Genomic DNA, 24,315 nt, shown 5'->3' with positions numbered 1-24,315 from the left:
TAGAGCTAAAGGGACAAAACCCTAAAAGAAGTAGTGCTGCAACAATGAATCGATTACATCGATAAAAATTGATTAATAAAAGCGTTGGCAACGAATTTCATAATCGATTCGTTGTTTCGCACGACACGGGAAGTTTGATTATTAAAAAACACTTTAGTTCAGCGCGGAGCGGAGTGAACACGGTCTCTCTCGCGCACTGATACAGAGTTCGGCGCCTCATAGACAGGGAAGAGGAGGGAGTTCAACAGCAGGGTCCTAATTTTGTTCCGTTTTAAAATGAGGACCGTTAAGTCCCTGGTGCTGATGTTTTACTCGTTATCCAGCTTGACAAGTTTTAGCGTTAGCTCGTTTACCTTTAGAGCAGCAACTGAGAAAATCAAACTGAGCTTTGGCATGGTGTCTGGTGCTGAGCCAGAGAGAGCTCCCAGTAAGAGAGCAAAGCTCCCAGTAAGGGACCGTCGGAAAAAATTGTACTTTTTTTCTTTTTTTTTTTCGAAAATAAAACCAACTTAACCCCGCTGAGAAAGACGCGTCATATTATCACAATTATGCAGCGTTTTAACCGCCTAATGCTTAATTTATGTTTTAGACATGTAAATACACACACATACTAGTAAAACAATACATTTAGGGTTTGTAAAACACACAAGGAAGTCTAACAATTAATTCAAATATAATTTGCCGATGTGTTTTATTCATATCAGATACACATATTGAAAGTAACTATAAAGTTGAATCTACTCTTCTTATCGTTCACCAGCCACTTACTTGCATGTATTTGGGGAGTAACTGGTGAATTTATGTGCTGAATCCTGCGTGTTTGCTTTATATGAATGAGGCAAACGCGTGGCCGCAAGTAAACATGGCGACACCCATCTCACGTTTACCTACACGTTTATGTGAACTGGTAAAACTTCTGTTTGAGATTATATCTCATTAAGATTATTTTTCTTACCCAATTCACAAATAATTTAACTTATTTTAAGCAAACAATCACTTAATTTTGAGGTAAAAATTTCTTATGCTATTTCATGTGTCTAGTATGTATCTTGATTTAAAAATTTTGATATTTGGATTGAAATTAGTTTAGTTAGTTTTAGTTTTTTTTATTATTATTTATTATTATTATTATTATTATTATAACAGCTCAGGGATGAGCTTTTTTGAATAAACGGTTGGAAATGTATGTTTTTTAATCCGATTCATTGATTAACCGAAAAAATAATCGACAGATTAGTTGATTATTAAAATTATCGTTAGTTGGAGCCCTAAAAAGAAGCATCATATATTAGAAGTATGATATTATTTTTGTGCTATTTTTAAAATCTTATGAACTGTGACAGATAACATTTTATTCTATTGCTGTATGAAAAAAATTCTCTGTTTGTGTTCAATAGAATCATACATGAAGTTGCTAGAGGATAAATAACGAAAGAAGTTCCATTGTTTTGGCTAAACTACTTGAGCTAGAGGAGCATAAAAAGGAAAATTAAATACTTACTGAAGCAGAAAATGATGTATGGATAATTAGACTGATTAGCGTTGCTTGTGGAGAATTCCTAACACAAATATTTAATGCGCGCCAAAGCCACACTTACCAATGAGTCAGATGCCTGTTGACCTGCTACATATGATATGAATGTCATAATTAACTTAATTAACCTTGCTGGACTCTCTGCTTGAGTGGAAGTCACCACTGTTCATTTGCGCATCTCTCAGAGACTATGAGAGAGAGAGTAAAAAGAAAACAAACGTGTGCCCAATTAGGACTGTGTTGACAATGGGTATTAATAATTTTTTTAAAGTATTGTTGGAGTAGAAACCATTACATAAAGACTAGTTTCAATTAAAGTTAATATAAAAACTTTAAATACTTGTATACAAATTAGCAATTAAAGGTGCAGTAGGTGATTGTCTTTAGAAACGTTTTCTGTTGTGCTGGTTGAAAGTCTCTTCACATTCCAATAGTAACTCAGTGTTGGGTAAGTTACTTTTAAAAAGTAATCGATTACAAATTACTGATTACTTCTGGAAAATTGTGATCTGAATACATTACTAATTACTTTATGTAAAAAGTAATCAGATTACTAAATACTTTACATTGAAGTTACTTTTTAAACATATAAAATATACCTATTAAACTGCAGCTCTTCCAGTAATTTAATATTTTCCGAAAAACATTACAATGGGTTGATCACAGCAGCTTGACATATTCAAAAGACTTAAAGAGTTCACCCAAAACTTAAAATTCTCTCATCATTCACTTGTCAAAAGAAGACAAAAGAAGCACATGAAAAAAAACTGTATACTGGTAACCATTGACATCCATAGTATGAAAAAGCTCTGCAGTGTTTGGGTGTCCTGTGTTTATCTGAGGTAATTAGTCAACCAAAATATGTATATTCCTTACAAATCATGAAGCCGGTCGGTCAGTTCTTGTCACATGACTCGTGGTTTTCAACTGGTGTGCCTGGGAAATGTGAGCGTGCACAATATGCAATCCACATGCGCGCACAAGCAATTACAGTACATAACAGTGTTATAACTATTGTTAAAAATTAAATTATGTATTGTGTGGGGTAAAAGGAATTTATGTTTTTACTTTTGTACCTTTATTTTTTTATTAGAAAAAATGTTTAGGCTAACAACAGATTAATCAATCTTTTTCTTTTGTATGATACCATATATTAACCAAACATACTACTACTTTTTTACTGTGTTGCATACTTCTTAGAAAGAACTGCTTACAAGAGGGAAATAGCAAAATAAGAATAAATATAGTGCAGGGGGCCTTGCTCCAGACTTTTGTCCATTAAGAAGTCTAGACATATCACAAGGAGCTGGATGATTATAGAAATTGTAAAATATATCAAAAATGCACTTAACTGTCATGTTCTGGAATGCAGAGAAGGGTTGCAGAAAGAGGAAGTATGTTTGGGTACAACAGCCAAAGGACTGCAGAATGACTGTTAATTGACGTTACACCAAAACTCCACCTGTTAATATCAGTTGTTTATATATACTGGAGTCAGGGAAATATAAGTTAGTTGCGATCCTCCTGAATATAATTCTGTATTGCATTGGGGTAACGTAACCCAGAGCTCTGTCCTCAAAATATTCATTTGTATCTAATAAATGACTAATATTTTTGATATTGAAGAAAACTCTCTCCAGACCTTTTTTATTGAACACTCATGGAATTGGCTAGATATTCCAACAATTGTTTGTCGCATATAGTTAACTATTTATTTGATTTTGGTAATTGGTGGGTTTCAATTTGGCTACCACTGCAAGTATATTTCAAACCTGTGGGAAGCACTGTAAATCATATGAACATTTTCATAGTGATCAATAATATAACCAAAATTAATTTAAAAACTGAATAAACATACATTCATTTTGCTTCGGCTTAGTTCGTTTATTCATCAGGGGTCGCCACTATCGGAATGAACAGCTACTTATCCAGCATACTGTATGTTTTACATACACAGCGGATGCCGTTCCAGCTGCAACCCAGTAAACACCCATAAACTCTCGCATTCACACACACACACTATGGCCAATTTAGCTTATTCAATTCACCTATACCTATACACCTATGTCTGTAGGGGAAATCGGAGAACCCGGAAAAAACCCATGCCAACACGGGGAGAACATGCAAAACTCCACACAGAAATGCCAACTGACCCAGCCGGGACTCGAACCAGCAACTTTCTTGCTGTGAGGCAACAGTGGTAACCACTGAGTCACCATGCCACCCCAAATAAACATACATTTATACACATAAAAATCTGTGGAAATCTGCAAATTTCTACAGGCGCCCTGTAGAAATTCCATGTGGGCATACCTATAAGAGTATGCATTCATTGATGAGTCAGCATAAATGAATCCATATCAAAATGAATGGAACTGAGATAAGAATCGAATCAAATGGCAAGCATGTGCACCAAGAATAAACCAAATCTTAAAATGCATGTCAACAGCCAGTCCTAACAGCAATTACAAAACCATTCAAATCTTCTCAGAGCGATCCCGGAAGTAACAATTAACATTGCTTTCATGCAGGTCAACATGTTCTTCACATTTAAGTTTTTTTTTTTTCTTGTTCCTCTCAGAGCCTGTAATTACTTGGTTTGTGTGAAGAAAAGCTATATTGCAGGGAATGAAAGGAGAACATTGGTGCCACCAGTGTCCACACCAGCTATTCAGTTAAGTTAATTCCTACTTAATTCCTTCCAAAAAGCACATATGAATGCCTTCCTTAAATGTGACTTTTCAATAGCAATTTACCCAAATCAACCTCAGCCTTCCCATGTATTAAAAGCCCTCATCACATTCTAAATATAGAAACTATTCTATTTCCATGCAGCGGGTTTTGTGAACAAAGGACTAAACCCTCCATATCCCAATTCGCAAAGTCCCAGAATAATAATGTTGTGGCTCCAGCACCTCAGTGGAGACGTCATATTTAGTGAGTAAGGGGGGCTATTCAGCAAAAACCCCTGTTAGGTTGGTAGAACAATTGAGCAGTGGCAAATTGTACCCATAAGTGAACAAGGGAGAGAGAAAACGAGCTTAGGAAAAGATATGGAGCAGGTTTTACATTGGTCTGATTGCAGCCTCACTCTGAAAGTGCACAACGTCAAGGGCATTTTATAGGATTTCCGTGGCAGGATATTTTACTGAAAAGGATTTACAGGCTAAATAAAGTCCTTAAATAGAAGGTTGCTATAAAGCTGGAGCTTGTTAAAGTTTGATGTTGCCAGTCATTTCGATATAAGATGTCATGTCTGTTACCATGGATACTACTAGTAAACAGATTAATCACACTTCAACATCAAACCTGATCTTAACAACAACCTGCATTACCTCCATACAAAGTCCGTGCACATGACAGCAGGATATCATTTACACTATTGTTCAAATATCCACAGAATTAGAAAGATTTGTTTAAAGGGGACATATTACGCATATTATGCCCCTTTTTACAAGATGTAAAATAATCACTGATGTCTCGTTGAAACTGTTCCTTTCAGGCTTTGATCCTTATTGTGTTATTTTTCGTGACTGTCACTTTAAATTTAAATGAGATTGAGCTCTTTTTCAAAAAAAAGGCGGAGCAACAAATGTGTCAGCATAGTGGCAGATTCAAAAACAAGACAACATTCATATGCTGATGAGCGAGAGATCATCATTAATGGGCGGGGCTTTCCCTCTTTAATGACATGTACAAAGAGACTCAATCGAAGTGTTTCTGCAAATTTTATTAATACATATTTACCATGAGAAGATATATTAGATATTTGATATTTTAGACTGTTGCCACACAAATGTGTTATAAGATCTTATAAAAGTAATTTTGCATAATACTGTAGGTCTCCTTTAATGCGCTAATTAAACCATGAATAGAGTAAAAACAGTAATATTGTAAAATATCAATGTAATTTGAAATAACCTGAATATACTATGAATTTATGCAGATATTTTAGCATTATTAAACGGCACATTATCCTTCCTTAATCATTCTAATATGCTGATCTTCTGTTTAAGAAACATCTTACTATTAATACTCACACACACACACACACACACACACACACACACACACACACACACACACACTCACACTCACACACACTCACACACACTCACACACACTCACACACACTCACACACACTCACACACACACAGTTAAAGTCAGAGTTATTAGCCCCCTTTTGAGTTTTTTTATTCCTTTTTAAATATTTCCCAAGTAATGTTTAACAGAGCAAGGACATTTTCTGGAGAAAGTCTTATTTGTTTTATTTTGGCTAGGATAAAAGCAGATTTTTATTTTTTAAAGACTATTTTAAGATCGAAATTATTAGCTAACTTTTTTTTCGATAGTCTACAGAACAAACCATCATTATATAATAACTTGCCTAATTACCCTAACCTGCCTAGTTAACCTAATTAACCTAGTTAAGCCTTTAAATGTTACTTTAAGCTGGATAGAAGTGTCTTGAAAAATATCTAGTCGAATAATATTTACTGTCATCATGGCAAAGATAAAATAAATCAGTTATTAGAAACTATTTATTAAAACTATTATGTTTAGAGGGGCGACGTGGTGGTGCAGTAGGTAGTGCTGTCGCCTCACAGCAAGAGAGTCGCTGGTTCGCGCCTCGGCTGGGTCAGTTGGAGTTTCTGTGTGGAGTTTGAATGTTCTACCTGTGTTCGCGTGAGTTTCCTCCAGGTGCTCCGGTTTCCCCCACAGTCCAAAGACATGCGGTACAGGTGAATTGGATAGGCTAAATTGTCCGTAGTGTTTGAGTGTGAATAAGTGTGTATAGATGTTTCCCAGAAATGGGTTGCAGCTGGAAGGGCACCCGCTGTGTAAAACATGTGCTGGATAAGTTGGCAGTTCATTCCGCTGGTATTAATAAAGGGACTAAGCCAAATGAATGAATGATGTATAGAAATGTATTGAAAAAAAAATCTTCTCCCCGTTAAACAGAAATTCTGGGTGGGGTGGAATAATTCAGGGGGGCTAATAATTCTGACTTCAACCGTGTGTATGTATGTATAAGTATATATGGAACTCTGTTCCATAATTCTTTGATAAATATAAAGTTCCAAAGAATTATATAAATGATTTGAAAAGCATTAATTTTTCATAGAAAAAATACTTTGATTCAGCAAGGCTTTCTTGGTTAAGACTGAAAGTAAAGATTTTAACTTGTTTTGAAAGTTTCATTTTTCCATAAATGCTGTTTTATAAACAAAATAAAAATAAATAAAAACAAAACAAGCAAACCGCTGACCCCAATCTCTTCAAAAGCAGTATATGCCTAAAACATTTTGCCACACCTGCCATCTAATTTTAATTTATGTACATCTGTACATATGTAGGTCTGTCGTCTGGTGGAAAACTGCAGGGAAAGTTTCTTTTTAAAAATCATATTATGTTGACTACAAAATTAGAAACCTTTACAGACTTGTTTTAAATATCCTGCTTCTTTCATATACCTGATATTGACCGCATTTGCATCAGGTGCATTTGGCACCTGATAAGTGTTTTAAGATAAGAACCAGGTAACATATTACTATTAATATGCATTGTGTTACAAATCAACCTGAAAGATATAACGCAAAAGGCTAAAACCAATGGCTTTTGTATGTGTGTGAAGAAATATAATTTCTATAATTTATTGCCAGCCCCAATAGTTTTAAATATAAAAGTTTATAGAGTTTACAAGAATGTTTACTTCAATTCCCAAGCTTCTCGAGACTGCAGTTGAACGCAAACTGGTTTTATGGTATGTGTCATGTTGTCAAATGTGAAATGAACTGTTTTTTATTTCCCTTTATGAAGTAAATGAACGTCATCTTTTGGGGCTGTCAAGATCTTGGGTTAAACTTTATTTATGCCTGACAAGCTGGTTGCGGCATGACGCACTGCAGCTCCTCAGAGGTGTTGAAAGGTGTTTGTACAGTAGTCTCAGCGTTCACCATGACACACACAAAAAAAAAAAGTATGGAGAAAATTTCAGCTGAGCCAGCAAGTCAGGACAGCAAACTTTACTCTAAGGTATATGATTACTTATTCAAAGGCTGTTTAATACCTTTACGGTCCCTGCAGTTTAACTGACAAAGCGTGACATTGCAAAGAAAACACACTCAAGATGTCTGTTATGAGAAATTATGCATATGTAGGACTCTGAAAAAACACTGGTATATTCTACTTAATTACAAATGTAAAATACACTTGTGTTCAGTTTGGGATATTAAGATTGCATTTACACAGTAATAAGCTATATTTTAAAATATTAGTAATTCAAAATCAACTGTTTCCAAATTAAATATATTACAGCACCTATGTTTCCATTCAAATATGCTAATTAGACATTCGTTTGTCCATTAATGCTGTCCCTTCATGTCTATCACATGATCTGTCAAACAAAAGCACATGACATTTTGCTTCAGTAAATGTGTTTGCATCTTAGTTCATGAACTTTTTTTAGCAAATAAAAATTATATCCTACTCAACTGTGTGTGTACATATTTTTATATGATTTTTATAATTTCCATTAAGCATATTTTGATGCAATATTCAAAAATATGCAAAAAAATAGGTGGATTGAAACATAGCTAACGTCATTAAATTCTGTAAAGTCATAACAGCATTTTTGCAGCATTTTGTGTCACATGATTAGAATATATAATTGACCAATATATACCAATTTGACAATATTTTTTATAATTGGATAATGGTTTTGTAATATTGAATTTGCTTCAATATTAAAATTTTTAGAGCAGGCGTCTGATGAGAGGTGAGACTACAATAACCCCTGTGTTCATTACAATGGACATTACATATCAGTCCACCTTTTTTGTGGTTCCTGATCATTTCATCTAATTTATAGCCTGCAGTCCATGAGAGTAGACAATTGTCATCCAATCAAATGACGGTAAGGCTCGGCGTATTGTAATTTGAAAATAAATCACTACACTGAAAAGCAGCATAGCATCTCTTCACTCCAGACACAGACATAAGCCACATTTACAATGTTTTTATTCAGATTTATTGATACGTTCGCCAATATTTCATAGATTGTATGTTTAAAAAAAGGTATTGCCGTTACTAATTAAAGTTTAAAATCTTTTGTAACATTGCAAGCTTTAAATCAGGATTTTTTCCAAATATGTCTGTCCATTTGGATGTACAATGGGGTCCTAATCTGTTACTGAAGTTAAATCTCCAGTAATGCTGATTGAACTTCTTTATATAAAAAAAATAATAATAAATGTAAAAATCGATATCGATTTACTAATTCATTGCTGAAACTATTTTATATGCATAATATACAGATCTTGAAGTTCTTGAGCATATAGTAGATGGAAATATCTCAGATGTGGACATTATGTGGAGTGACAAGAAAGGTGTTTTTTTTAAGTTTGTTTTAATCAAGGTGCCATCTATACAACAAAAGTTCAAGTAAAAATGTTACAATGTTAGGGATTTGAAAAATACATTTTAAGATTATACCAGCAATCATGTATGTTTTTTTTTTTTTTGTATTTTATGTTAGTATAATGTTCGGTAAGTAAAACTGTTCTGACCTGATGTCCATGGACAAAAATATATATACTTAAAGGGTGTTGAATTTTTATTATTATAATTTGGTCTCATTTATAGGAGCCTCAATAACTGTGAAAACTTACTTTTACATTTTTTAGAACCTTGGAACATTCGGGTCTGAAGGGGATAATAAAGTCAGTAAGCTTTATTTAACATGGGTATTATTGCACAAATTGGACAGGCTAATAAGTAGTTGATGCAACTTGGCTTTAAAAAAGTGAGAAACATGTAAAAGAATCCACTAAGTTCTACCCAATAAGACGTAACTTATTATGAATTATATAATGCAGTCATGCATAAGCGCATAAAAATGGAAATGGAATGGAAAATGGAAATAAAAGTGCTGAATTTCATCCTCTCTTGGTTGTTTATGCTCGTCATTAGTCTCCTGAAGTTGCTTTCACATTGCTGTTCATTCACAGAGCTGACGCTCAGGAAATAATGCTCCAGCACAGCCACCGCATGGTATATTTTAACAAGATTCACATGTCAACTGGAAGAATTAAGCTACACTAAAATAGCAATACATTTTATGTGGTGATTTAGTTAATCATTTATATCTGTTTGTTTGGTTATAAATTTAGAGTTTGTTGAAACATGTGCTTTATTTATTTTACTCTTAAATTATTTATTATTAAACAAAAACACTTCAATAGAAGTGCACTTTTTTGCACTTTCTGAGCACTTTGGGTTTTTTGTATGCATAAAAAAAGGTTATGGTAAAAATATTGGTTTGTTACAGGTTTGTTCTCTTTAGCTAAAATAGTTATTCTGCAAAACATATATAAAAAATACAAATCTTTTGTTTCTCTCAACTGATTTATTAACTGCTAATTTTACATACAGTATTTAAGGCAAGCATACACTGTAAAAAATGCTGGGTTCCACACAAATCCTTAAACACAAATTAATTAAGTTGACTTAAATGTTTTACAAATTTAAGTGAATTTAACATAAACCATTTAAGTTGTCCCCCCCAAAAAAACTCAAAATTGTGCCATTTCAGCTCATTTTAAATAAGTCGGTGGAAGAAGCAGCAAAAAAACATTTGAGTGTATTAAAAGTAACTGTAATTAAATCCCTTATATTACTTTTTCAGTGGCTAAGTAGTTTAATTACCGTAGCTTTGTACACATCCAATACTGGTCACGTTTCATAATTTCCTTCAGAAATAACGATAAAAAAAAATAAATTAAATAAGAGGTCCAGCAACTAAATGCAACAAAAAGATAGTGTAAATTATATGATTTTATAAAATGATTGACTATAATCTAAACAACTTCGACATTAGTTTGTCCATTAATGCTGTCTCATCACCCAGCACACGATCTGTTAACTGTTTCACACGTACGATCACACCGGTGTGGTCAACCTTGGCTGGTCCCTGAAGTGTACGATCACACCGGTGTGATTACAACGTTAAGAGCACACGTCATCAACTGCTAAAATTCTAATCTGACGGCGCACGCTGAGGCACAGCACTCGTCATGAATCATGGATTTTTCCGTGCAAGCAAAACTTACCATTTCAGGTTTGTAGAATACACATGGATGTCTATGAAGATGGCAATAATAATTATTTTTCAATACAACTGGACGATGTGCTATATTCACGTAAGATACACACTGTTTATGTTACTAGATATTTAGGCATTTTGCCATAATTGGATATTGATTTGTAATACTGAAATTCCAGATAAATGGGTACAGGATCTCCTTTAGAGCAGGTGCCTGATGAGAGGGTGATTGACTATAATCTCAACAACTGTGCAATAGGAAAATACAAAACTGACATTTAATCTAGATTTTTTTCATCTAAGACAAATCAATATATACCAAAACAACAGTTTGAGACCATAATCCATGCTTTTGTGACCACTCGGTTAGAATACTGTAATGCACTGTATGTGGGGAGTAGCAGGTCAGCTATTTCCCGTTTACAAACGCTGCAAAAAGCTGCAGCCATCTTGTTAACTTGCAAATAAGACATTTCCCCCGTGTCAGATTCGCTTCATTGGTTGCCAGTGAATGTTAGAAAACAGTTTAGGATTCCTTTATTTATTTATTTTTTACTTCTAAATGGTCTTGCCCCACCATAAATAGTTGAAGTCAGAATTATTAGCCCCCCTTTGAATTTTTTTTCTTTTTTTAAATATTTCGCAAATTATATTTAACAGAGCAAGAAAATTTTCACAGTATGTCTGATAATATTTTTTCTTCTGGAGAAAGTCTTATTTGTTTTATTTCGGCTAGAATAAAAGCACTTTTTAATTTTTTAAAAACCATTTTCGGGACAAAATTATTAGCCCCTTTAAGCTATATATTTTTTCGATAGCCTACAGAACAAACCATCGTTACACAATAACTTGTCTAATTACCCTAACCTGCCTAGTTAACCTAGTTAAGCCTTTAAAATGTCACTTTAAGCTGTATAGAAGTGTCTTATAGATATCTAGTCAAATTTACTGTCATCATGGCAAAGATAAAATAAATCAATTATTAGAGATGAGTTATTAAAACTATTATGTTCAGACATGTTGAAAAAAAAATCTTCTCTCCATTAAACAGAAATTGTTGGAAAAAATAAACAGGAGGGGCTAATAATTCTGACTTCAACGGTATCTCTGAGCTGATACACCCTTATAAGCTCTCGCGTTCTCTCAGCTGATCAGCTTCTCCTGATTGTGCCAAAAACAAAGCGTAAGCTTAGAGGGGATCATGCTTTCGTTGTGGTAGGTCCTAGACTTTGGAATGATTTGCTGCTGCCCATTAGACAGGCCTCTTTAGTGTTCTCATTTAGATCAGCTCTTAAAACTCTTCTATTTTTTGTTGGCATTTGACCCTGATCTTAATAACTGAATATTTTAATTTATGTGCCTTTTTTTGATAGTTTAGCTATATGTTATTAATCTTGTATTTTATTTACTATTATGCTTATTTTGATGTATATTTTCTGTATAGCACTTTGGCTCATTTCTGTGTTTGTAAAGTGTTCTATTAATTAAGTTTGATTGATTGATTTATTGATGGATTGATTGATTGATTGATTGATGGATTGATGGATTTATTGATTGATTGATTGATTGATTGATTTTAAAAAGTTAAACCTCTACTTCTGCTGTATTAATGGATTAGTTTCACTTGTGCGTGTGCGCGTACATGAAGATGAACATCAAAAAAAATGTAACCTGGGAAGTGTAACACGGCTGCTATGAAGACTGTCAGCAATGACAGGATTTAGACATGGACGGCTGGGATGTTATAACTACTAAGCAGAAAGCAGACACGGGCCTGACAAACGAGAAAGAAGCCAAAGAATCTCTGAAGCGAAGTTTCTAGGTCAGTGATTTAAGAGGGAGCCATGAGGCACATCTTTCTCTTTCACACTTCAAGAGAAAAAAAAAGAGCAGAAGACGACAAGACCAATGAAAAAGGAAATAGCTGAAGAAAAAAAATAATAATAATAATTTCACAGAAAGCCTGACGCAGCACTATGAGCTATAAAAGTGTAGCTGACGGCAACAACGGTGAGGATAAAAGAAATAATCCATGCATAACTTCACTCTTTTTATAAATGGTGTGAGCGTGACCAATTTGAAAGAAATGAAGAGATTAAATAATTAATACTTCAAAGCCAGCCGGCGGGAAGATGACCTTGAATGAAAAGCAAGGTCAGAAGACGAAGGCTTGTGGAGATGAGCTCATAAATAAGCAAAGCAATAGAAGTGCAAAGATTCATATCACACAGCAATAAAACTGATCCTCGGACGGGAAGATCGTGCCCGGTTCTCCCATTTTTCCTTTATGTCTGTATATGCTCAGGAAAAGTCGAGTTTTCATGACTCTGCACTTTTAAAGTGAGGGAACATTTTTGATTCATCTGTTCCTCCATCTAAAAGCAAATAAAAAAGCAACAATAACAACACTATAGAAGGTCACAGGAATATTGTGGGAAAAATATGACAGCAATTCCAACTTAGTGAGGTAAATAAATATTGTGCTCAGCATATACAAGTACACCCCTCACAAATCTAACTTTAAAACTATCATTAATAGGAAGCTACATATAATATTACATTTGTGCATATACATTAAATTAGTCAGTACTGAAGGCAAATCTGGAGCTTATCTAACAAAATAACTTACGATAATGGTCTAAAAACTAGCACACAAAATTGATATGTTATAGAAAAATATTAAATACAAATTTAGGAGGAAAAATCAAAAAGCAAAAAAAAACATATGTATAAATTTGGTTGAAATTTTGTAGGTTGTAATTTGTTTTTGCAATATTTTGCTTGAATTTAATTATTTCATCTTTCAATTTCTAAAAACGCTCTGTGACTAAAATATTATTTTAATAAATATATCTGTTTTATAAATCTGTTTTGTTTAAAATGCACCAAAATACATTGCCTATATTCATTGAGAAACTGATAAAATATTCATTTTCAAAATGGGGTGTCCTCAATTATGCCGAGCACTGTATAATGCAATACTAATAAATGCAGAAATGCTCACCAGATGACTACATTTGAAAATAATTAGCATTCTAGAATGAAAGGTTGGTTTGCTGTGCAGCGTGAAAACAATAATAAAAATTTATTCGAGTTTTTTTCGAGTTCGCATGATTATATTTTCGTTATATTTAAAAAATTTCATATAATTTTTTATTAAATTACATTTTTTCCCCAAATTCTGTTTAATGGAAAATTTATTTCAACACATTTCTGAACAAAATAGTTTTAATGACTAATTTTTTTTTTTACTGATTATATTTTTCTACTGATTTTTCAAGATACTAGTATTTAGATTAAACTGTAATTTAAAGGCTTAACTATGTTAATTAGGTTAAATAGACAAGTTAACATAATTAGGCAAGTTATTGAACAGGGTTTCAGCAGATATCATAATGTCAATTTGAGATATCTTTTAAATGACAGGGGGTGGTCAGTAAAATCAGACAGATAAACAGAGAAGTAGAACATTTCTAAAACTAGGTCATATTTTTTTATATCGCGGAAGATTTTTAAACTAATTGTGTTTTATTATTTTTATAATTTATTATAATGATTATAAGGATTTTTATAACCATTCAAGATTTTTTAAATCAAACTTTTGATGCATCAAACTTTAATGCATGATGGTTTTGTTCATATCTTGGACAGTTCTACCTATTAAAGTTAAATATAAATGGCAACAGAACATGGGTTGCTCTGCCATTATATTTTTTTATTATGGCAAGAATAAAAGCAAAATAAATAAATAAATAAAAATTACACTTTTTAAAAATACTGCCTTTTTTTGTGCCCACTCAACAATTCACACATTACTGTCTGGCTAGTTTCTGTCCTCTACTTATAAGCTAAAAAGGCAATAATGGTCCAACATTCCTGATCATTATCACCAATAAAGACTAGAAATTGGGCATCAGTATATTGTAAACTGATAGGTTCATATTTTCATTTCCAGTTATCAAAGACATAATTTGTTCCTTCACTTTAGTTTGTAACTTGTAAATTGTTTTAAATTCAAAATTGTAATATATACACCAGTGTAAAACCTATGAATGGTGGAAAAACATATTCTGTAATATTAAAATCACCTAGGTCTCCATTTTTGCAACTTATCCTTCAGGTTTTTCCAAATTTTTACAAAAACTTTCCTCCTTTAAAATGGCTGTTACAATTTCTAGCCAAGAATTATCGAGCAACTGGTTCTCCCTATGATCACGCATGGGTGGATCATAAAGATGTCTTTCAGACAAAATCTCTTCTAAGTGATTCATATTCAACTCTAATCAAATGCAAATCTAATGCGAACTATTCACCCCAGTCTCAAAAAATGTCGTGAGCTCCGCCAGCCAAAATCATGTTGTGCGCACCCAAAGCGAACCTCCGCAAACACAGCAATGACATCACATTGGGCGCGTGCACTGAGGTAAATAACAGAAAGCTGATTGGCTATTGCATGTTGGTCTCATTTGTAGTTGTAACACCGCAAATTACATTTGGACTAGTGAAATAAAGAACTACAACACCACGAAAACCAAGCAACAACAACAAAAAGGAATTTAAATGAGCATTAGATGTAACGTTACATGGACATCGGAAAAATAAGACCTGTGCAAAAACATTTAAGACCTAAAACAGTGAATTTAAGACTTTAAGACTTTCGATTTTTAAATTTTAGACTTTTTAAGACAACAGTGGTTTTTCTTCATAAGAAAAAAATATTATTGGAAATACTGTGAAAATGTCCTTTATTAAATATCACTTGAGAAATATTTATATATAAAAAGAAATATTTCACAGGAGGGCTAATACTAATATTCTTATTTTGTTACTGAGAAGAGACCACGCTGACAAACAATCTTTAGCACACTGGTTTCATTCTCCTTCATTCTCACTGGTTTCATTCTCCCAGCATTTCAAACTTAAAGATCCTCAATATAAAAGCAAAGCCTAGTCAAATGACGCACCAATGAGACATTTCTATGTAGAATACTTGTTCCTGCTGCTGTGTTGCCTCTCAACTCATTCACCCTCAAAAAAAATTTTACTGTCATAAAATGTGGTGTTTTTATTGATTTGTGAGTGTTTTTTTAATCGATACAAGTTACTAAATTAAATTAAAAAGTCTTACAAATGACCTTATTTTATTTAATAAGGTTTTAGTAATTGTTTTGGTTTACAGTAAAGCATTTCCAGAATTTAATTTCAATGCATTGCTAAAATGTATTACAAATTCAACTAAATGCCACTCTCAAAATTTTGAGTTTTATCATTGTTTAATGTTTTTCAATTCTGTTTACAGTTTATTATTACCTTAAAGTAACAAGTAAACTAGTGTTCCATTTCAAATGTCTTTTGGACTTCCTATTAAACAGGAAATTCACTTTAATTTTCCTTTCTAAATTTCTCAGCAATTCAATTTGCACTTTGCTGTGATCACAGTAATTTGCTTCTTACATGTCCTCTTCAAACAGTCTTGGCATTAATATTCAGTGGCTCTCGATCTCAGAGGGTGATTAACACTGGCTCACCGTCAGGGAATGTCTTCAGGATATTTGTTCAGGATTTTTAATTAGCTTTGATGAATCTTAAAAGCTTTGTGTAGGGGGAGAAATAGAACTGCAGCTCTGTTATGGATTAAACAAGTAACACCAATGTAAACAATTCAGAACATAAACTATCAACACAAAAGCAGGACAACGACACTGCAAAGACACAATGAGTGTGTGTGTGGGTCTGAGCGAAAGTCAAAATTATTAGCCCTCCTCTGAAATAGCAAGTTATTGTACAACAGAGGCCACTAATTTTGACCTTAAAATTGTAAAAGAATAAAAATAAATTAATATGGAAAAAAATATGTAAGACTTCCCCCCCCAGAAGAAACAAGGCCACGCTGACCAACAGTCTTTAGCACATTGGTTTTACTCTCCCTCCAGCCGTACTTTCTATTTAGTGTGAAGCAGCTTTCACACCGGATGCAGGAAGCGCTTCGCTATGAAACTTATTCAATTCAATGACTTGTGCTGCACAAGGGTGCTTTGATGCCACGATGACCAAAACGCAAGAGCATTACGCGAGCGCCATAGTCAAACTTGCAGATTCTCAATATAAAAGCCTGGTCAAATGACGCACCACTGAGAAAATTCTATGTAGAATACTTGTTCCTGCTGCTGTGCAGACCTGGTAAAATGAAGCCTCTCAACTCATTCACCCTCAATAAAATTTTACTGTCATAAAATGTGGTATTTTCAATGGTTTGTGAGTTTTTTTTGATGACGGGCATAATATTTTTTCTACTTATTTTGCAAGATACTAGTATTCAGCTGCTATTTAAAGAATGAACTAGGCCATTTTGTTAACTAGGCAAGTTGCGATAATAAGGCAAGTTATTGCACAACAGAGGCCACTAATTTTGACCTTAAAATTATAAAAGAATAAAAATAAATAAATCTGGAATAAAATAAACAAGACTTTCCCCCCAGAAGATTGATCTGCCGGAGATCGGTAACGGCAGATAATCACATTTTATGATTCGATCGGTACTCGCTTACTGTTTGTTTACAGGTTTACAAGCAGAGAGGATGATGCATTTTAAATACTTATGCATCACTCCAAACTTAGTTATTCTTCCACCATTGGCAATGTTTCCAAACTGCATTGCTAGTCATTTTTCTTACCATTTTTTAAATCTGCTTTATCTTTTATTTTCTGTAAAGCTTTCTTCTTACACGACGTGTCCACACTAAATGGTTATAATAGACATGTTTAAAGTATTATATGCAATATCATTCATTTATTCCTTTAGGAAAGGAGAAATCTCCACTTAAGTATCATACTTGGAGGAAAAATGTGCTTTAAGCTATTTTAAAGTTATATTAAGCTTGATATTAAGCTTTATATGAAGCTTAAGCACCAAAATCTGTCCTCTGCATCGGCTGATCACCATGACGAGGAATCTGTACTCGATATCAGCTCCAAAAATCGTGATGGAAGCATCCCTAAAAAAATTGTGGAAATACTGTGAAAATTTCTTTGGTTTGTTAAACATCACTTGTGATATGTTGTGAAAAAGAATACAAATTTCACAAGAGGGCTAATCATTTTTTGACTTCAATTGTATATGCTTGAATATACATGACAAGTTACACTTCACCTGTGACTCTGAGGAGCGGTGGATTGACAGACAGTGGATGAAAGAAAAACAACTAGTCCGTAAAACACACAGCAACACTAATCCTGGCACAAGAATCACAATATATTCCAAGAGCAGGTGGTGCAGCTGTGCCACCCATATGCTTTCAAAAAACCTGCAGTTTCCTGCCAAAATAAAAGCTCAATACGCACTATTATAATCATCCTTATTTTTATATTTAAATTTCTTTCTGCCTTCCTAAAAACAACAGTGTGAATGTAATGCAGACTGAGACATTGTATCAAATCCTTATATCATATCAATGCATGTTTCCTGGATATTTTATAGTGAGTATCATGATCAACCACTTTAATACCTAAAAATAAATAAATAAATATAAAAAGAAAACTTTTCTAAAATGTTTGCTGTCAAAAAGAATGTTCTTCTCTGCAATGTGAAGATGCTGGACTTTAGCGCTGTGTACGGGTGTAGTAACGAGCAAACAAAGAAAAGAAAGCATAAAGCATTACATTTCACAGGTAAGGTTTAATTTTTGTTTTTGTATGTTACGAACTTTTGTGCTAAACAAGGAACGTTATTGATGATAATAAAGTCACTTACTGCACTGACCATAAGGTAAAATAGCACCAACTTGCAATAAATTCAAGGCTTATGCTAGTTTTGTGGAATAAAAAAAAAGCAAACAATAAAAATTAGATATGACAACAAGTCGCTGGCGCCAGAAACTTACGTATTATTGTCGGCTAAGTTAAGTAACGGCTAGTTTTTGAAATACCTTATAAGGGTACCTGTTAACATAACAGTGCCTGCACCTCAATGTGCATACTGTCCAGCCTAAATTATTGAATATTACAAATGTCATTCATAAAATCATTCATAATGGGGATTCATTCAAAAAACGAATCGCTCCCATTGTTAGAATTAGAAGTAAAAGCAGAAGAGGGTGCGTGTTTCAGGACATGGATTAGATGTAACAGTGAGGGAGGATGATACATTTCCATGCACAAAAACACAAGCATTTTGTCGGAAATGCTTGTGCGGTCACTTATCCATGGATGTAGAAAAGTGATGTAAAATTATAATTTTCATAATTAAAAAAAAAAATTGCGTACTGACCACCAGGATCATAGATATATGTAAATATGTGTATATATTAGGGGTGCAATGGTTCATTCTACTCAAGGTTCGGTATGTATCACGGTTTTAGAGTCACGGTTTCAGTACTGTATTGTTTGTGCTAAGCCTAGAAAAAAATGCCTTCAAAACTATATATAAAAAAAAAAGAACAAAACAAATATTTATTGGTTAACAAACACCTGAAAATGCAACAGGTTCACACACATGACTGTAGATTTGCATGTTCTCTCATTAATTAAATCTAGGACATTTCGAAAATTGTATGTTCAAATGAAATGCTTAAGAAAATTTCCCTTTTTCTATTTTACATCTCAACTCTCGACAGTCTCAAACAATTATGCAGATAATAATTGTCAACACATCTTAATAACTGAGCACTTTAGGAGAATTGATTACTTCTATTTACATTATGCTTGCATTACCAAGGCAACAACGCATTTTTATTTACGATATCTATATGATTTTATTATGATTCCAGAGAGCTCCGTTTCACTTATCAGCACCATCGTAGTGAATGAAACTTAAGCAAAGAGAGAACTTTCATCTCTTCTCTCTTAATTCAGCGGGAACAGTACATCAAGAAGAAAACTGTTCTTAGCAGACAGCGGGTAAACAGAGTGAATAGCGCTGGAGTGATCAGGCGCAGAAGAACACCCAGCAGAAGCGGGACTGAAGTAACAGCTTCTGGGTCTGGACACAGACCTCGATCCGCCTGTTAGTGACCACTGATCTAGGATGTCTTTGCAACAACATAAAAAAGACATTCGCTACTTTTTTGTGTTTGTTGAAACGCTGACGGCAATGTGCTGTGATTTGGCCTCACCTGCGCATTTGCGCTGTATCTCCTTCACTTGCCATGCTGAAACCCACAGAAACTCCCCACACACGCACAAACACACACCGAAAAGTAAAAAAACGTAAAAAATCGCAAAGCTGAAATTGCTTTGTTGCAGCCGTTTTTATTAACAATTGAATATTCTGAACAGGACGCACCGAACCGTGGGAGGACAATGGGACAATATGATTTTTTTACCGAAAACCGTTGCACCCCTATTATATATAGATAGATAGATAGATGGATAGATGGATAGATAGATAGATAGATAGATAGATAGATAGATAGATAGATAGATAGATAGATAGATAGATAGATAGATAGATAGATAGATAGATAGATAGATAGATAGATAGATAGATAGATAGATAGATAGATAGATAGATAGATAGATAGATAGATACATCAATCATCGCTCTGTATGGCTGGCCCTCCAACACATCTTGATCCCACATTCATTTCAAAGGAGCGCTACCCTGTACTAAAACGGCAGCTCTATTGATGCATTCCCTCCAATAGACAACAATAGTGTAGGAGACATCTAATGTAAATATCTATGGGTAAACATGCTCATAAACCTCACAGAATGTTATTTTTTTGGAAAATGTAAAAGTGCAGATTGTTTCCTGTGAGGGTTGAGTTTAGGGGTAGGGTTGGGGTATGAGAACAGAATATACGATTTGTAAAGTAGAAACATCAGTGTCTATGAGAGTCTGTGTGTGTGTTTAACCTCTTTGTCCATGCTCTCCAGGTCTTCTTTACAGAGTGTGTAGAGCGGCATGGTTTCTGACATGCTGGGCTGTCGTTTTCTTCGCGAGGGTCCGGGCTGCTCATCGTCTGGACTTGATCCTGCAGGCTCATCCGTCTGCGGAGACCCCTGAGCTGACCTGAACAAACACATCAACAATCAATCGCTCAACACACAAACTCCAGAGCAGCAGCCGGTCAAGCAACTTACAACACAATCAGTCACTCGGCAATCAAGCAAAACTGGCCGAGTTTGCTTCGACCAGCATCTCGCTCGGACTGAGGAACATCTAAATAAGCAATCAAACACAGACAAACAGCACAAGCCTGTCCGCAAGCACACAGCAAACATTTAATCACGTCTGCAGCTCTGTCAGAGGAGCCACGAAACGATAATTATGATCATTCGGCTCGGGGAAATGGATGGCGAGTGAAGAATTGATTAACCTCACTGCATGTGCTCTTGCAGTCTGTTTAAACCAATGATTAAAAGAGTATATGTGGTCGAGAAGTCTGCAAAATGTGCATTTCTTCACATTGTTCAACTGAAACGATTTTTTAAAAGGAGGTAATCTGCAAAAATATGCACACAAAATAAGTTTTATAATGTTAGTATTGTTACCATGTTACTACCACTCATAGTAGGGTTGGGCGATGTAGACCTATTTGGCATCATATGTCTAATGTGAAACATCGCGATGGACGATGGCATCGTTGACGTAGGCGGCAGTGAAATAATTATTTATGAATAATTAATTTATTACCTGACATTTATGGTCTTTGTTTTACCCCAAACCAAATATAATTGTTAATTGTTTGTTTTACCCCAAACCAAACATAAATAAATAAAGATAAGTTACTCAAAAATTACCACCAGTCAATCACTTTTTTCGCGGGACTCTGGCATCAATAGGCAGAGTGATCATTGTCGTTATAATGCCGTCGACAAACTTGGTTGGTAAAAAGGTGCACAACCAACAGCATCTGAGGATTTCGCTAAAATTACTTAGTACAAGCATGAAAGCAAAAGATTGAAGCAGTGTACTGATGCTGTGACACCTTACCTGATAGATTCAAAAGACCGAAGAGTCATTAGAGACAAGATATAAGATTAAATAAATATCATGTTATAAATATCATATCACTATAGTGAGACGTGATCCAACGGTACATCCTTGATAAACTGTCCAACGTGCACTGCTCTCTGGGGTTTTGTGGTCAATGTACCTGCTGACTGCTGTAGCACAGACGTGCACATATGATGCAGCATGACAAAGTGTGTGTGTGTTTGTGTGTGTGGTCATGTGATATGCGTTTTCAGCAGTATAGTGTGGAAGGAGGGCTTTTCAGAAATGCTAGGTGAAAACACCAGTGTTGATGTGGATAGTTTTTGTTCTAAAATGGCATTATAAAACTAAGACCTATTAGTGTATATAGGGCCGTGTGTGTTTATTGTGAGCGGGTTTGCGACAGGGGCGGGCGGAATGTTGCAATTACGGCTCAGCATCGTGATGTCTATCGGCTATCGGTGACGGACGATGGCATCGTCTATTGACCGAACCCTAACTCATAGCTACTTAATTGGAGAATGTGCAACATTTGAATTCCTACAATGTCATTACCATGTTATTACAACATAAAGCTTTTAATTAAGTAACTTTCCATTTTTTTTATGTTAAAGTTCTATTAACATAATTTTTCATTAATATATGAATGCAAATATGCCCAAATGTTAAGTGTTTGTGTTTTTACTTTGCCTTTACTACATATAAATTCTCATTGATTAGTGAATGTGTAAAAATATTTAGTTTTATCTGTTGCCGTGTGTTGTGATCGCCAGCAGTGTTGGAGATTACTTCCTGCATTCCTGCCGAACTACAAATCCCAGAAGACATTGCACCAATAAATTCTGCCACGGTTAACAGTCATCTGAACGCACACAGCTGAAACTCATCATCATTGACTACCCGAACTATATTTGTTTCACACACACACTTTGATGAGTATTGTTTTGCTGTTCCACTCATTACGCAAGTGTTTTCCTTGTTTACGTTTTTTCACGTAATTTGACCTTTGGACTGTTTATCGGGTTTTTGATTCTTTGCCGCCTGCCCTGAACCTTTTTCCTGTATTTGGTAGTGCTGGACGAAGCAAGGCTTCATGAAACACTGAAACACCTAGTGGTCACTTTTATGTATTGCTCTAGAACAGCTCCAGCAAAGAAACAGCTAAGCAAATTGAGGTATTAAACCCTACATTGTAGAGTTGAGGCTTCAAGTGATTTAGTTCCAGACTATCATGCCAAAATAATGGGTTCGAAGTCATAATTTCTGAGTTTTTAAACAAGTAGGGATTTGAACTCAAGCTATTTGCAACACAGTTACTCTGTGCACACCACCGTCCACTACGCTACATGAGATGGAAGTTGATCTTGTCAAGTCAAACGCAGATTCGCCAGGTCTCAAAACAGTTCTGAAATGCTTGAAATGGCTTTAGTCACGTGACCTGATGTTTCGAATCAGCTTAGTCATATGACCTGGGTGTATCAGATCATGCTTCGGTGCAGTGTTTCGAAACACTTGCGCTTCGAGATCTTGACACTGTAGAAACGTCAGTTTCACATCAGACATCCCTAGTTGAGAAAAGCTGCATTTGGAACTACCCCTGTCTGCACGTTCTCCATTTGCAACAGAATACTCAGCAAAGTGTGTGTGAAACAAAGATTTATATATAGCCCGGGTAATCAATAATGATAAGTTTCAGCTGTATGTGTGTGTTTCCAGATGACTGTCAGCTGTGTCAGGAGTGTTTGGTGCAATGACTTTTGGGATTTGTAGTTCGGCATGAATGTAGCAAGTAATCTTCAGTAGAGAAAACACTGCTGGTAATCACAAGACATGTATTCATTTCAAACAGAAATCAATTCTTCGAAATTGAACATACCTACAAAAAAGAAGTCTACACATCTTTTATTTACTTTAGTTTATTTACACACACAAAATAAAACCTTTTTTGTTATAGTTGATGTCTGGATTGTACTGATCACAACATAAATGGAAGAGGTCTCAGGTCAAAAGCTGTGTCCCAAAAGGCTTATGCTTATTCACTTACACACTCAACAGCATAGTATATGAATGTAGTGTCCATTGGTGGAACACTAATGTTTTTTTGCCAAGGTGAAATTCAAACCGTTTCCCTAATAACGTTTGGCAAATTAGTGAAATAAATGACCACATTTTACATTTTACCATTTACAGTAATGTTTATTAATGTGCATTGACCCTGTAAACAAATAAACTAAACTAAACCACCAAATTATATCTGCCATGAGTATTACCGCATTCACCATCGGGAGGCGCTATAATCACTCTCGTAGGAGAATTTTGCTTTCACAGTTCAAAACAAATATAGTAATCCAACATCAGTGCCCAAAAACTCCACCCCTTCCGCAACGTGAGCAAAGCTACTGCCACTGAGTGTGTGAAGTGTCCAACAGTCCACACTTTTTTTTAATGGTTAAACAAGTGCATCATCCGAGTATTTAAAGTGCTTTTTTTATTTTTTTTTATTTTCAGAGTGAATGCACTACTTACACTATTTATACTACAAAATGCTGTAGAATAGTGCCAAGTATGCCATTTGGGAAGCACCTTCAGTCTTTTCTTTCAGCCAAAAGAAAAGAATTTCAGTTTAACAGAAGGACACCCAATGTTTGTTGAAAATAAAGTCCAAAGAAAGTATTCAAATAGAAAACCAAACAAAACTGGGGACTGAGCTTTGAGGTAAACCGCGACAGTCATGTGCTCCA

General features: G+C 34.6%; 1 protein-coding gene across 1 annotated transcript in view; it reads right to left on the bottom strand.

The window, feature by feature from the left end:
* The window catches only part of ctdp1 (CTD (carboxy-terminal domain, RNA polymerase II, polypeptide A) phosphatase, subunit 1), a 210,415-nt gene that overhangs the window by 117,779 nt on the left and 68,321 nt on the right, over positions 1–24,315 (bottom strand). Inside the window, exon 11 of the mRNA XM_056479626.1 lies at positions 20,491–20,647. Within this exon, the coding sequence (XP_056335601.1) occupies positions 20,491–20,647 (157 nt within the window). The remainder of the gene's footprint in view (positions 1–20,490; positions 20,648–24,315) is intronic.

The sequence above is a fragment of the Danio aesculapii genome, chromosome 19 (assembly GCF_903798145.1).
Source record: "Danio aesculapii chromosome 19, fDanAes4.1, whole genome shotgun sequence".
NCBI lineage: Eukaryota > Metazoa > Chordata > Actinopteri > Cypriniformes > Danionidae > Danio > Danio aesculapii.
This window is presented reverse-complemented; position numbering and strand designations above follow the sequence as displayed.